Here is a 13,835-nt window from a genome sequence, read left to right on the forward strand (position 1 = left end):
AAGGCCCTTCGGCCCTCTATTTCTGCGCTGATCCATATCCTCTATCTGAATCTGCCATCTATTTTCTAAGCATCTGTATCCCTTTGCTCCCTGCCCATTCACGTATCTGTCTAGATACATCTTAAATTATGCTATCGTTCCCACCCCTACCACCTCCTCTGGCAAGGCATTCCAGGCACCCATCACCCTATGCATAAAGAATTTTTCCCTCTCACCTTGAACTTGTGACCCCTAGTAATTGAGTCCTTCATTCTGGGAAAAAGTTTCTTGCCATCCACCCTGTCTGCACCTCTCATGAGTTTGTAGGCCTTAATCAGGTCCCCACCTCAACTTTGTTCTTTCCAATGTAAATAATCATAATCTACTCAACATCTCCTCATAGCTGGCAGCCTCCATACCAGGCAACATCCTGGTGTACCTCCTCTGCACCGTCTCCAAAGCATCCACATCCTTTTGGTAATGTGGCAACCAGAACTATATGCAGTCTTCCAAAAGCGGCTGAACCAAACTCTTAATTGTAACATGACCTGCCAGCTCTGGTACTCAATACCCTGTTCGATGAAGGAAAGCATGCCGTATGCCTTCTTGACCACTCTACTGACCTGTGTTGCTACCTTCAGGTAACAATGGACCTGAACACCCAGATTCTGTATACATCAATTTTCCCCAAGGCTTTTCCATTTACTGTATAGTTCGCTCTGGAATTGCATCTTCCATTATGAATCACCTTGCATTTGTCTGGATCGAACTCCACCTGCCATTTCTCTGCCTAACTCTCCAATCTATCTATATTCTGCTGTATTCCCTGAGAGTCCCCTTCACTATTTGCTACTCCACCAATCTTAGTGTCATCTGCAAACTTGCTAATGAGGCAACGCACACCTTCCTCCAAATCATTTATATATATCACAAACAACAGTGGTTGAAGCACGGATCCCTGTAGGACAACACTGCACACAGGTCTCCATTTCGAGAAGCTCCCTTCCACCACTACTCTGTCTCCTGTTACCCGACCAGTTCTCTATCCATCTAAATTTGTTTAAGAACTATAACCTGGTGTTGTGCGATTTTTAACTGAAGTTGTTTAATATATCATTACAACTCCATGACACTGTAACCCTTTTACTATAAATCCTGTGTCGTATGGTCATGTTCCACAACCACCTGATGAACAGGCAGCACCTTGAAAGCTAGTCCTTCCAAATAAACCTGTTGGACCATAACCTAGGGTTGTGTGATTTTTAACTTAATGCATTCATGTAGATTTCCTTTGATCAGTACTTCTAGAGAAATAATAAGCAAAAAGTATTCACTGACGTGTTTATGATGCGTTACATATCATAACCTGAAGAATTCTCCCATTTAATTAGAGCATACCTGATGAAAATTGGACTATGATCCGTCAGGGTAACAAGCAACTTCAAGGCATATAGTGGCACTGGATCAGGTTCCATCAAAATCTGATCATACCTGAAATTTTTAAAAAGGTCATAAGCATCTTGAAAATCAGTACACTCATCCACCTATCCTTCCTCTTTGCTGAAATATGGCTGTTTTTAAAAAATTGGATGGACAGAATCCCTCCTCGTAGGCTGTATTTATTACAGACAATGAGTTCCCATCTCTAATACGTCTGTGGTCTAATATATTACTTTAAACAAGTTTGTTACGATATTATGAAGGATAAAGTAATCTCAATCATGCTACCAGACTTATATCCTGGCTGGGACATGGAAGAGGTCTGAAACCGTTTTTTTCTTCATAAATAAATCCAATACTTCTCCAAAGGAACAAAGAAATTGTCTAGGAGGATAACGTGCCAGCCTGATGATACAAATAGGCCTCCTGATCATGCTGTTTTCATTCGTGCTAGAGTTCACTTGTAACACTGGATGCCGGGAGCTTGCAGGGTCCAAATATGTTGATACATTTTCTTCCCATGATTTGTTCTGCTTCTATTTGAAATGGCCATGGAAGTAGGAAGGGTTCATAATTGATCAACCTGACTACATTCTACACCTGCTCCCCTGGAACAAAGATCCTGCTATTCAGGTAAATTTCTTTTGAGGTGGGAGCAGTGAGCCTACTCCCACTACACAAATCAGGAGAATCCCAGGCCTCAATGCTCTGAATTGGAGACCAAAATGGCACTAATGTAGCCAAATCCGCTGCGATTCATATTTGGCTTGAGGACCTTAATTCTGATCTATTGGTCTGATCACGTTATGATCACAACATTTCCTTACACAGCCATTTCCCAACTCGTAATGGAGCAATTACACAGTTCACCAACAAATTAAAAACTGCACCTTCTACTGTTTTCACTCCAACCTGTCTGATGAAACAAATTTCTCCATAATTAATGCCAGCAAACCAACATAACAGAAAGATTGCCAGTATATATACACTGACAATCTTACTAAAATATATATCTTACTAAAAAGACAGTTGAAGTGAGTTTATAATTTTACTTGTTGAGAAAAGGAATACTTGAAATAAACATCACTGCCTGTAAGCTGTTCTCTTCAGTTTTTTAAAGCAAAAGACATAGGAATTTGAAACTTCCTCTTCATGGCTTGAATCTTCAATGATTCTAAAATACAGCATTTGAAGGTAAGGGCTTTTTAATAACTATGGACATTTCACGTGATTAGACAAGATAAATTCCAAAATGATGTATTGACTTACTGAGGGAGCAGTGATTCCTGGAAAAGAGTCAGCAATTTGCTGTTTGTCATAAGATTTTCCCCTTTCTCTCCTAACATTGCCTCATGGTTTGCCACAAGAGATAAGGTTTCTGATAGTAACCTCAGGCTGAAGATCCGCCACTCCGCTTAAAAAAGAATCCATAAACATGAAGGGGTTAACATAGTTCCACAAAAGAAATGAAAAACGAAAGGCGGAATTGATGAAAATTTTTATCACTATTGTGCTTCTTCTTTACTGGCAAATACTTACCATTCTGACTAAGCACCAAGGATACCAAAGGTGGGAGAATGCAGTCAACAATCTGAAAACCAGAAATAAGCAAAGATTAAAGGAAAATATGTGGTGTTTGAGACAATTTTAACTCAAAACGATACTTACTAAAATGCAGTACATTACACACATTTGTATTTCTTTGATGTCTCTTTTTTGGCCATTTTTTTTGCCATCATTTGTTCTTCTCCTTGAAGGTTCTGCCTCTTGCAGTGATGTAATTTCACAAAAACATAGCACTCTCACTCGGTGGTCACTCTTACAACCTACACAATGAGTGTCAGAAGTGACTGTCTGGGAAAAGCACATCATACTTGAGCACAGTCCAGATCTCCTCAGATAAGTTCGCTCTCATTTTCAACTGGATTGTTATTCCAACATGTCGACCAGGCAGAAAACAGAGTGTTATAATTCAAACACCTGTTCCAGGTACATCCCAAATTCTATTACCATCAATTTTGATGGACTGTCAGTTTTACATTTGGATGACATGATTTAAAGCTACCCTCTATTTTGTCAGTTGGAGCACAAGTACTTTCAAGCAGACGAAAGTGCTATGCAGTCAACTTGATTGCAGATTCTTATCATGCTATTTTATATGTATTTCCTTTGAAACTGTCAGTGGGCCACTCAGTATAAACTTGACACAGCAAAAAGGATAACCTTCAACCTTTCCCTCCTGAAGTTCCTACCAGTAACCATGATTCTTTGCTTTCCCATCTCTTTCTCCTTATTTCACTTCCATCTGATTCCTTGCTACCTTTTTATGTCTGATCCCATCAGTCTACATACCAGTGACTGATAAATACTGTGTTAACAAAACTCTTTGATCAACAGCAACACTTTGAAGTTGACACCATTTATCAAAGAGGCCCAATCTATTCTCATTACAGTACACCAGCAGGGTAGAGAGGCTCGTCTAACCAAATCACTGTATGGGAACTGAGAGAATCCAATAAGGGAGGATGGAGTTTGATTATATGGTGAAGGAAGAATTGAGCTGGATCAAAAATTTATGCAATTGGATGGATTTGGTTCACTTAGGTACAAAAGGGAACAGTTCAAATACTTTTTAAAAACCCAATGAAGCTACCTGGATCCATACGCACGGTGTTTCCCACGCAGGATCAACATGCTTGCTATTGCCTTGTCAACTACTTTGGTTCTAATTGTCTAAAACACACTGTTCAATGTAGTATAAAAGATAGATATCTCAAAGTATGTTGATGTTACAAAGTTGAGCATGAAGTGGGAGGCTGGAAGCTAGAGATTAAATTATTGTTTAAATGATAGGAGAACAGGGTATGTGGTCCCTTTAACAGATAGAGTGATTTTCAAAGCTTGGAGATTCTAAAATAAAATGTGCCTGCAAGCAGCTGTAGATGCACAGACAGTTCTAAAATGGAAACATATAATAATTGGCTGTGAGAATAGAAAACCTTAGGCTTTTTTTTTGTTGTTTTGGCAACAAGCTTGAATCAACCAATTAATTTAAACCAAACCCTTAGATACTGAAAACCTATCACATTTAAACCTGATGGTTTTAACTATCTGGAAGCAATCTGATTGTAAAGAAATTAATAGGTCATGAAGGGTAGAAAGATGCTGGTATTTTGAAAATTTAGAGAAAGCCAACTGCCATGTGAAGTGAGAGCACACCCCTCACCTGAGAAAAACATCTTGCTCACACATGAATTTTCCACACTCTCTAAAAAAAAACCATCTATTCATAAAGGTACATAGCATTCTCCAGTAATATTCCTTACACTAGAATTCAATGGAGACAAGCATTCAGAACAGAAGAAATTACAAAGGAAACATTCCTAACAGCAGAAGACTGGAGGGATAGTAGAACATTCTGGAACACATGTTCAGAGTGAACTTTGAGAGACTAAATTTTATTGTTTTGTTATATAAGTGGAACTTGTATTTATTTGAACAGCATCCTATTAGAATCTTGTTTTATTCTGAAGTAGGCAGTTAGAGAGGAATTGCTCAGATTGTTAGTTGTTTTGTTAATCTGTTCACAGTTGCAGTTAGATAAATAAATTGTTATTTGTGATTGTAGAGTCAATGAAAGTATTTCACTTCATTTAAGCATTCCTTTATAACAGATTGAGAGGAAGATTATGCACTTGTCACACTTCTCTATCGGATTACAAGGTGAGGCGAGCTTCTCTTGGTGTTTTGGTATTAATTATCAGAGGATGTCGACCTCCATGCTGTAACAGTTGATTAATGAAACATAATCCCAAAACATTCAATATAGTTTATAACTTTTGTATAATTGCCAGACTCCCACTTATTAAAATCCCAGCAAACTGCTACATTTCCTACTAACAACTTGCATTTTATAGAGTCTTTAACACCTCAAAACATCCCTGCTGGCTTACAGGAGTGCATACAGGTCAACATTTACAGTTAGCCAAAGAAAGAAACATTTGGAAAAAGTCACTATTCATATGGTCCAAGCAGTAAGTTTTAAGGAGGCTAAGAGGGATAAGACTTTTGACAGGCTTCAATAAGAATGAGAATTTCAAACATGCTGCAATGGGGCAGCATGGTGGTACAGTGGTGAGCCCTGCCTCACAGCGCCAGGGACTTGGGTGCAATTCCAGCCTTGGGCGACTGTCTGTGTGGAGTCTGTACATTCTCCCTGTGTCTGCTTCCTCCGGGTGCTCCAGTTTCCTCCCACAGTCCAAAGATGTGCAAGTCAGGTGAATTGGTGATGCTAAATTGCTCCTAGTGTTTAGGGACGTGTAGGCTAGCTGCATTAGTCAGAGGAAATGAAGAGTAATAGGGTAGCAGAATACTTACTCTGCAGACAATCAGTGTGAACTTGTTGGGCCAAAGGGCCTATTTCCACATTGTAGGGATTCAAGGATTCTACGGTGATGTGTAGACAGGATTTGATCCATGTGAGATTAGGCACAGCAAAGATTAGGATAGTTTGTGAATGGTGTTAGATAAAATCACAGAATCCCTACAGTGTAGAAGTAGGCCATTCGGCCATCAATTCCACACTGACCCTCTGAACTGCATCCCACCCCCACTACTCTATCCCCGTAACCTGGTGTTTCCCATGGCTAGAACATATAACAGTACCGGCCCTTGTTGTTGTGCCGACCTTTTATCCTACTCTAAGATCAAACTAACCCACCTACCCTTCATTTCTCTATCATCCATGTGTTTCTCCAAGAGTGGCTTAAATGTCCCTAATGTATTTGACTCTACTACCACTGCTGGCAATGCATTCCACACATCCATCATTCTCTGTGTAAAGAACCGGCCTTTGACATCTCCCCAAAACTTCCTCCGATCACCTTAAAATTATGCCCCCTCATGACTGCCATTTCCACCAGTGGAAAAAGTCTCTGGCTATCCACTCTATCTATGCCTCTCGTCATCTTGTACACCTCTGTCAAGTCACCTCTCGTCCTTCTTCACTCCATCAAGAAAAGCCCGAGCTCCCTCAATTTTTCTTCATAAGACATGCCCTACAATCCAGGCAGTATCCTGGTAAATCTCCTCTGCATCCTCTCTAAAGCTTCTACATCCTTCCCATAATGAGATGACCAGAACTGAACACAATATTCCAAATGTGGTCTAACAAGGGCTTTATGGAACTGCAGCATAAACTCACAGCTCTTAAAGTCTATTCCCCCTGCTAATGAAAGCAACACACCATACATCTTCTGAACAACCCTATCAACTTAGGTGGCAACTTTGAGGGATCTATGGACATGGAACCCAAGATGTTGCTCTTCCACACTGCTAAGAATCCTGCCTTTAACCCTGTAACCTGCATTCAAATTTGACTGCATTCAAATCTGCCAATAGTTTGCAGATGACACCAAAATTGGAGGTGTAATGGACAGCAAAGAAGGTTACCTCCGATTACACAGGATCTTGACCAGATGGGCCAATGGGCTAAGAAGTGGTAGATGGAGTTTAATTCAGATAAATGAGAGGTGCTGCATTTTGGGAAAGCAAATCTTAGCAGGACTTATACACTTGATGGTAAGGTCCTAGGAAGTGTTGCTGAATAAAGAGACCTTGGAGTGCAGGTTCATAGCTCCTTGAAAGTGGAGTTACAGGTAGAGAGGATAGTGAAGGCGGCGTTTGGTATGCTTTCCTTTATCGGTCAGAGTATTGAGTACAGGAGTTGGGAGGTCATGTTGCGGCTGTACAGGACATTGGTCATGCCACTGTTGGAATATTGTGTGCAATTCTGCTCTCCTTCCTATCATAAAGATGTTGTGAAACTTGAAAGGGTTCAGAAAAGATTTACAAGGATGTTGCCTGGGTTGGAGGATTTGAGTTATAGGGAGAGGCTGGGGCTGTTTTCCCTGGAGAGTCGGAGGCTGAGGGGTGATCTTATAAAGGTTTACAAAATTATGAGGGGAATGGATCGGGTAAATAGACAAAGGTTTTCCCTGGGGTCGGGGAGTCCAGAACTAGAGGGTTAGGGTTAGGGTGAGAAGGGAAAGATATAAAAAAGACCTGATGGGCAATATTTTCACTCAGAGTGTGGTACATGTATGGAATGAGCTCCCAGAGACAGTGATGGAGGCTGGTACAATTGCAACATTTAAAAGGATTTTGGATGGGTATGTGAATAGGAAGGGTTTGGAGGAATATGGGCAGGGTTCTAGCAGGTGGGACTAGATTGGGTTAGGATATCTGATCAGCACGGACGGGTTGGACCGAAGGGTCTGTTTCCATGCTGTATATCTCTATGACTCTATGACTTCCAAAATGAATCACTTCACATTTTTCGAGGTTGAACTTAATCGATCATGTGTCTACCCCTTTGGGTTTTATGGATCAGAACCATAAAAAGATGCCTGCCTCTCCTTTGAACTAAATGGTATTGCAGTGACAGAAATGGGCATCCTGTAAATTATGCCTGACGAGCCTATATACTACATAGTAATGCAAGCAATAGAATCTGGCAGCCTTGAAACCAGGGTAAAGTAAGTGAGTGCTAAGAAAGTAAGCTAAGTGCCATAAGAGGGATTATGTGTACATGCTTGAGATGTGTACATGTCTATGTGTGAAAGCAACCTGGCAGAAGCATGCAAGGCATAAATATCCTTGAGTTCCATAGTGAAGTCCTAAAGTACTGAAATGGACATGATGATTGGTGAAGCTAGTAATTTGGCAATGCCATTTGTGTGGAGAAAAGGTGGAAGAGGACAGTGTTCATGGAGCTTGCAGGGAAATGATAGTGAAGCTGCAGCTATAGAAGGCCCGGAGAAGTAAGCATCGAGCTATGGCGCCAGGCAACCCGTTTGACTTTCATGTCAGGAATTGGTGCATACAGTTTCTCAGCGAATAAGGGGAGAATTGGAAGCTGTATAGAGATGAGGCAAGCTTAGCTATTAATCAGATGCAAACGTATGGAAACAAAGTAGTCACCTCTCATTAATGATATTCAGAACATGTCATGTAAAAATTAGGAGGCAAATCATAAATGTGTTTTTCAATGCTGGGAACCTGATTTTCTTCATTCTTGCTGTATTTTCCCAACTTTCTCACCATTGCCCATGCCATTCCAAGGTATGGGGGAAATTCTGCCCACAGTTTCTGCCACCTTCCCTCAATAAACATTGAGCAAAATAATTGTGCAGCAAGACCATACAATTCAAAAGGTTTCCAAGTTAGATTCTTGGCTTGTAATATCATTGTGATTTATAGATTGTTTCAGCAACACCCCTTGCCCAAAAGAGAACAACAACCCATGGTTCCTGCTTTTAGTTACCAACCCATGATGCCCCCTGGGCTGCACTATGTAGACAGTGGCTAAAAACTGGGGCATGTATGAAAGCCAATTCTTCCTATTTGCCCCATATGCGTTTCTAAATTGAATAGGCTGGTGGCATGCAATTATCTCCAGTGGGAACATGAGCATTTACTTAGAAGAGGGAAAAAATGGAACCACACCCCATCAGTGTCCCCCGGAAAGCACAATGAAAGAGGACACAAAGAATGTCACAATTAAACTCTTCCATCTTTTACCAAATAAGTTTCATCAACTTGTTTTAAGATTATTCTAACTGAGTTATAAAAACCTCTTAATTGTGCTTGAATTCCCATCCCAATACTCTCATTTGTAGATTTATGCATTTCTTTAAAAGGTGAAAAAAAGTCAACAATCACAGAAATGACATGATAAATAAGCACTGGCATCAATTCACCTTTTAATGTTTGAATATTTCATATTTGATGATAAGAAAAGTCTTGGAAGTGGGTTGCTTTCTCAAATAATTTCAATATAAATAATTTATGCAACTTGATAACAATTTCCTCCTTCATGATACAATGCTCTAATACCTTTATACACTCCATTAAGCAGTCATACAGAGTAAAACAAACTTGCTACAGCCAGGGTAGTGCAAAACAAATGTCATCTTTTTACTTTGAGATTTGTACACTTATTGCGACAAAAGGTATATTTCTGCAAGTTGCAACAGCTTTTTTTAAAGGTTATTGGGAACAATCCAATATCACACACAGCAATCATCAATTTCACATGAGCCAGCATTTTGCAGGCCCTGTTGAGGTGGCAGCATTTACTAATGAACATCAGTGACACTCATTCCCAAGTAATGGTGTTTATGGAAGCGATTCTAACTGCTACCATATGAGGTGGGAATTCATGTGGAAACAGGAATTCACACCTAAGTTACAAAGTGGTTGGAATAACTTCCATTAGCAGTGGGGTACCAATGGAAAAAGGTAGATAGTCAAAGAGTCATGGAGATGTACAGCACGGAAGCAGACCCTTCTGATCCAACTTGTCCATGCCGACCAGATATCCCAATGTAACCTAGTCCCATTTGCCAGCTCTTGGCCCATATTTCTCACAGGAGAAAGTGAGGACTGCAGATGCTGGAGATCAGAGCTGAAAAATGTTTTGCTGGAAAAGCACAGCAGGTCAGGCAGCATCCAAGGAGCAGGAGAATCGACGTTTCGGGCAAAAACTCTTCTTCAGGAATGAGAAAGGTCTGCCAAGCAGGCTAAGATAAAAGGTAGGGAGGAGGGACTTGGGAGAGGGGCATTGGGAATGCAATAGGTGGAAGGAGGTTAAGGTGAGGGTGATAGGCCAGAGAGGGCGAGAAGTCGGGGAGAAGATTGCAGGTCAAGAAGGTGGTGCTGAGACCGAGGGTTGGGACTGAGTTAAGGTGGGGAGAGGGGAAATGAGGAAGCTGGAGAAATCTGCATTCATCCCTTGTGGTTGGAGGGTTCCTAGGCAGAAGATGAGGCGCTCTTCCTCCAGGCGTCATGTTGCCATGGTCTGGCGATGGAGGAGGCCAAGGACCTGCATGTCCTTGGCGGAGTGGGAGGGGGAGTTAAAGTGCTCAGCCTCGGGGTGGTTGGGTTGGTTGGTGTGGGTGTCCCAGAGGTGTTCTCTGAAACGTTCTGCAAGTAGACGGCCTGTCTTCCCAGTGTAGAGGAGGCCACATCGGGTGCAGCGGATGCAGTAAATGGTTTGTGGAGGTGTAGGTGAATTTGTGACGGATGTGGAAGGATCCCTTGGGGCCTTGGAGGGAAGTGAGGGGGGAGGTGTGGGCGCAAGTTTTGCATTGCTTGCGGTTGCAGGGGAAGGTGCCAGGAGTGGAGGTTGGGTTGGTGGGGGGCGTGGACCTGATGAGGGTGTCGCGGAGGGAGTGGTCTTTCCGGAACACTGATAGGGAAGGGGAGGGAAATATATCCTTGGTGGTGGGGGTCTGTTTGGAGGTGGTGGAAATGATGAAGGATGATACAATGTATCTGGAGGTTGGTGGGGTGGTAGGTGAGGACCAGTGGGGTTCTGTCCTGGTGGCGCTTGGAGGGGCGGGGTTCAAGGGCGGAGGAGCAGGAAGTGGAGGAGCTGCGGTGGAGAGCATCGTCAACCACGTCTGAGGGGAAGTTGCGGTCTTTGAAGAAGGAGGCCATCTGGGTTGTTCGGTATTGGAATTGGTCCTCCAGGGAGCAGATGCGGTGGAGGCGAAGGAATTGGGAATATGGGATGGCGTTTATACAAGGGGCAGGGTGGGAGGAGGTGTAATCTAGGTAGCTGTGGGAGTCGGTTGGTTTATAGTGAATGTTAGTGCTGAATCGGTCGCCCGAGATAGAAATGGCGAGGTCTAGGAAGGGGAGGGAGGAGTCTGAGATGGTCCAGGTAAATTTGAGGTCGGGGTGGAAAATCATGGAGGAGGTGGAGGGCGTGGGTGGTGTCCCGAACATAGGTGGGGAGTTCTTGGACTAAGGGGGACAGGACTGTGTCGAGGTATGCAGAGATGAATCGGATATGTGGAACAGTCCATCTTCCGCAGCTACACTGGCACCACTCCCCACCTTTTCCTCTCTTACATCGATGACTGTTTTGCCGCTACCTCGTGCTCCCACGAGGAGGTTCAACAGTTCATCCACTTTACTAACACTTTCCACCCCGACCTCAAACTTACCTGGACCGTCTCAGACTCCTCCCTCCCCTTCCCAGACCTCTCCATTTCCATCTCGGGCGACCGACTCAACAGGGACATTCACTATAGACCGACCGACTCCCACAGCTACCTAGATTACACCTCCTCCCACCCTGCCCCCTGTAAAAACACCATCCCATATTCTCAATCCCTTCGCCTCCACCGCATCTGCTCCCTGGAGGACCAATTCCAGTACCGAACAACCCAGATGGCCTCCTTCTTCAAAGACCGCAATTTCCCCTCAGACATGGTTGACAATGTTCTCCACCGCAGCTCCTCCACTTTCCGCTCCTCCGCCCTTGAACCCCTCCCCTCCATATGCCACCAGGACAGAACCCCACTGGTCCTCACCTACCACCCCACCAACCTCCAGATACATTGTATCATCCTCCATCATTTCCGCCACCTCCAAACAGACCCCACCACCAAGGATATATCTCACTCCCCTCACCTACCAACATTCCGGAAAGACCACTCCCTCCGTGACTCCCTCGTCAGGTCCACATCCCCCCACCAACCCAACCTCCACTCCTGGCACTTTCCCCTGCAACCGCAAGAAATGCAAAACTTGCGCCCACACCTCCCCCCTCACTTCCCTCCAAGGCCCCAAGGATCCTTCCACATCAGTCACAAATTCATCTGCACCTCCACACACATCATTTACTGCATCCGCTGCACCCGATGTGGCCTCCTCTACATTAGGGAGACAAGTGGCCTACTTGCGGAACATTTCAGAGAACACCTCAGGGACACCCACACCAACCAACCCAACCACCCCGTGGCTGAACACTTTAACTCCCCCTCCCACTCCGCCAAGGACATGCAGGTCCTTGGCCTCCTCCATCGCCAGACCATGGCAACATGACGCCTGGAGGAAGAGCGCCTCATCTTCCGCCTAGGAACCCTCCAACCACAAGGGATGAATGCAGATTTCTCCAGCTTCCTCATTTCCCCTCTCCCCACCTTATCTCAGTCCCAACCCTTGGACTTAGCACCACCTTCTTGACCTGCAATCTTCTTCCCGACCTCTCCGCCCCCACACCCTCTCTGGCCTATCACCCTCACCTTAACCTCCTTCCACCTGTCGCATTCCCAAAGCCCCTCCCCCAAGTCCCTCCTCCCTACCTTTTATCTTAGCCTGCTTGGCAGACCTTCCTCATTCCTGAAGAAGGGCTTATGCCCGTAACGTCAATTCTCCTGCTCCTTGGATGCTGCCTGACCTGCTGTACTTTTCCAGCAACACATTTTTCAGCCCATATTTCCAAAACCCTTCCTATTCATATACCCATCCAGATGCCTTTTAAACGTTGCAATTGTACCAGCCTTCAACACTTCATCTGGCAGCTCATTCCATACATGCACCACCCTTTGCATGAAAACGTGGCCCCATCGGTCCCTTTTATATCTTTCCCCTCTCACCCTAAACCCATGCCCTCTGGTTCTGGATTCCCCCACCCCAGGGAAAAGACCTTGTCTATTTATCCTATCCATGCCCATCATGATTTTATAAACCTCTATGAGGTCACCCCTCAGCCTTCAATGCTCTATGGCAAACAACCCCAGCCTGTTCAGCCTCTCCCTGTAGCTCAAATCCTCCAACCCTGGAAACATCCTTGTAAGTCTTTTCTGAACCCTTTCAAGTTTCACACCATCTTTCCGATAGGAAGGGGACCAGAATTGTGTGCAATATTCCAAAAGTGGCCAAGACAACATTCTGTACAGCCACAACATGACCTCTCAACTCCTCTACTCAATACTCTGACCAATAAAGAAAAGTATACCAAACGCTTTTTCACTATCCTATTTACCTGCGACTCTACTTTCAAGGAACTATGAACTTGCACTCCAAGGTCTCTTTGTTCAGCAACACTCCCTAGGACCTTACCATTAAGTGTATAAGCCCTGCTCTGATTTGCTTTCTCAAGATAGGAAGAAGGAGAGAGGAAAGCAAAAATTAATGGCAAGAAAATAAATTGGAAGGGAAAAATAAGTGGCAATGGCAAAGGGATAAGTTTGAAATTACTAACAAGGATAGAAAAAAGGTGGAAAATGATAGCATAAATGGATAGGGAAGAGTGGAAATGGATAACAACAAAATAGAGCAGTGAGAGGGAAGTGAACAACAACGAAAGGAAAAAGGGAGAGAAAAACACAAAGGTGGTTAAGGAAAGGAGAAACTGCTGATATTAACTGAAGTGGAGAAGGAATATCAGCTTGAAGACAAGAGTATAAAGAGATTGCTGATGTCCAATGGGGCAAGAGAAGAATGGCAGCCTACAGGGTGGAAGAAGAGTACTTGCTTTTATCAGGTTGGAAAGGGAGAATAAAATGGTGTGGGTGTGTGTGTAGAGAGGAGTCTGAGGAAGAACATTACATTAACTTGGA

At 43.5% G+C, this 13,835-nt stretch overlaps 1 protein-coding gene across 5 annotated transcripts in view; it reads right to left on the bottom strand.

The window, feature by feature from the left end:
- Positions 1 to 13,835, bottom strand: part of ulk4 (unc-51 like kinase 4) — a 495,283-nt gene that overhangs the window by 220,036 nt on the left and 261,412 nt on the right. For all 5 annotated transcript variants that reach the window (XM_072560398.1, XM_072560394.1, XM_072560397.1 and 2 more), the window contains 3 exons: positions 2,959 to 3,010; positions 2,689 to 2,833; positions 1,378 to 1,470 (listed from right to left, as the gene is read on the bottom strand). In XM_072560398.1, the coding sequence (XP_072416499.1) occupies positions 1,378 to 1,470; positions 2,689 to 2,833; positions 2,959 to 3,010 (290 nt within the window). The remainder of the gene's footprint in view (positions 1 to 1,377; positions 1,471 to 2,688; positions 2,834 to 2,958; positions 3,011 to 13,835) is intronic.

The sequence above is a fragment of the Chiloscyllium punctatum genome, chromosome 41, assembly GCF_047496795.1.
Source record: "Chiloscyllium punctatum isolate Juve2018m chromosome 41, sChiPun1.3, whole genome shotgun sequence".
NCBI classification, from domain to species: domain Eukaryota; kingdom Metazoa; phylum Chordata; class Chondrichthyes; order Orectolobiformes; family Hemiscylliidae; genus Chiloscyllium; species Chiloscyllium punctatum.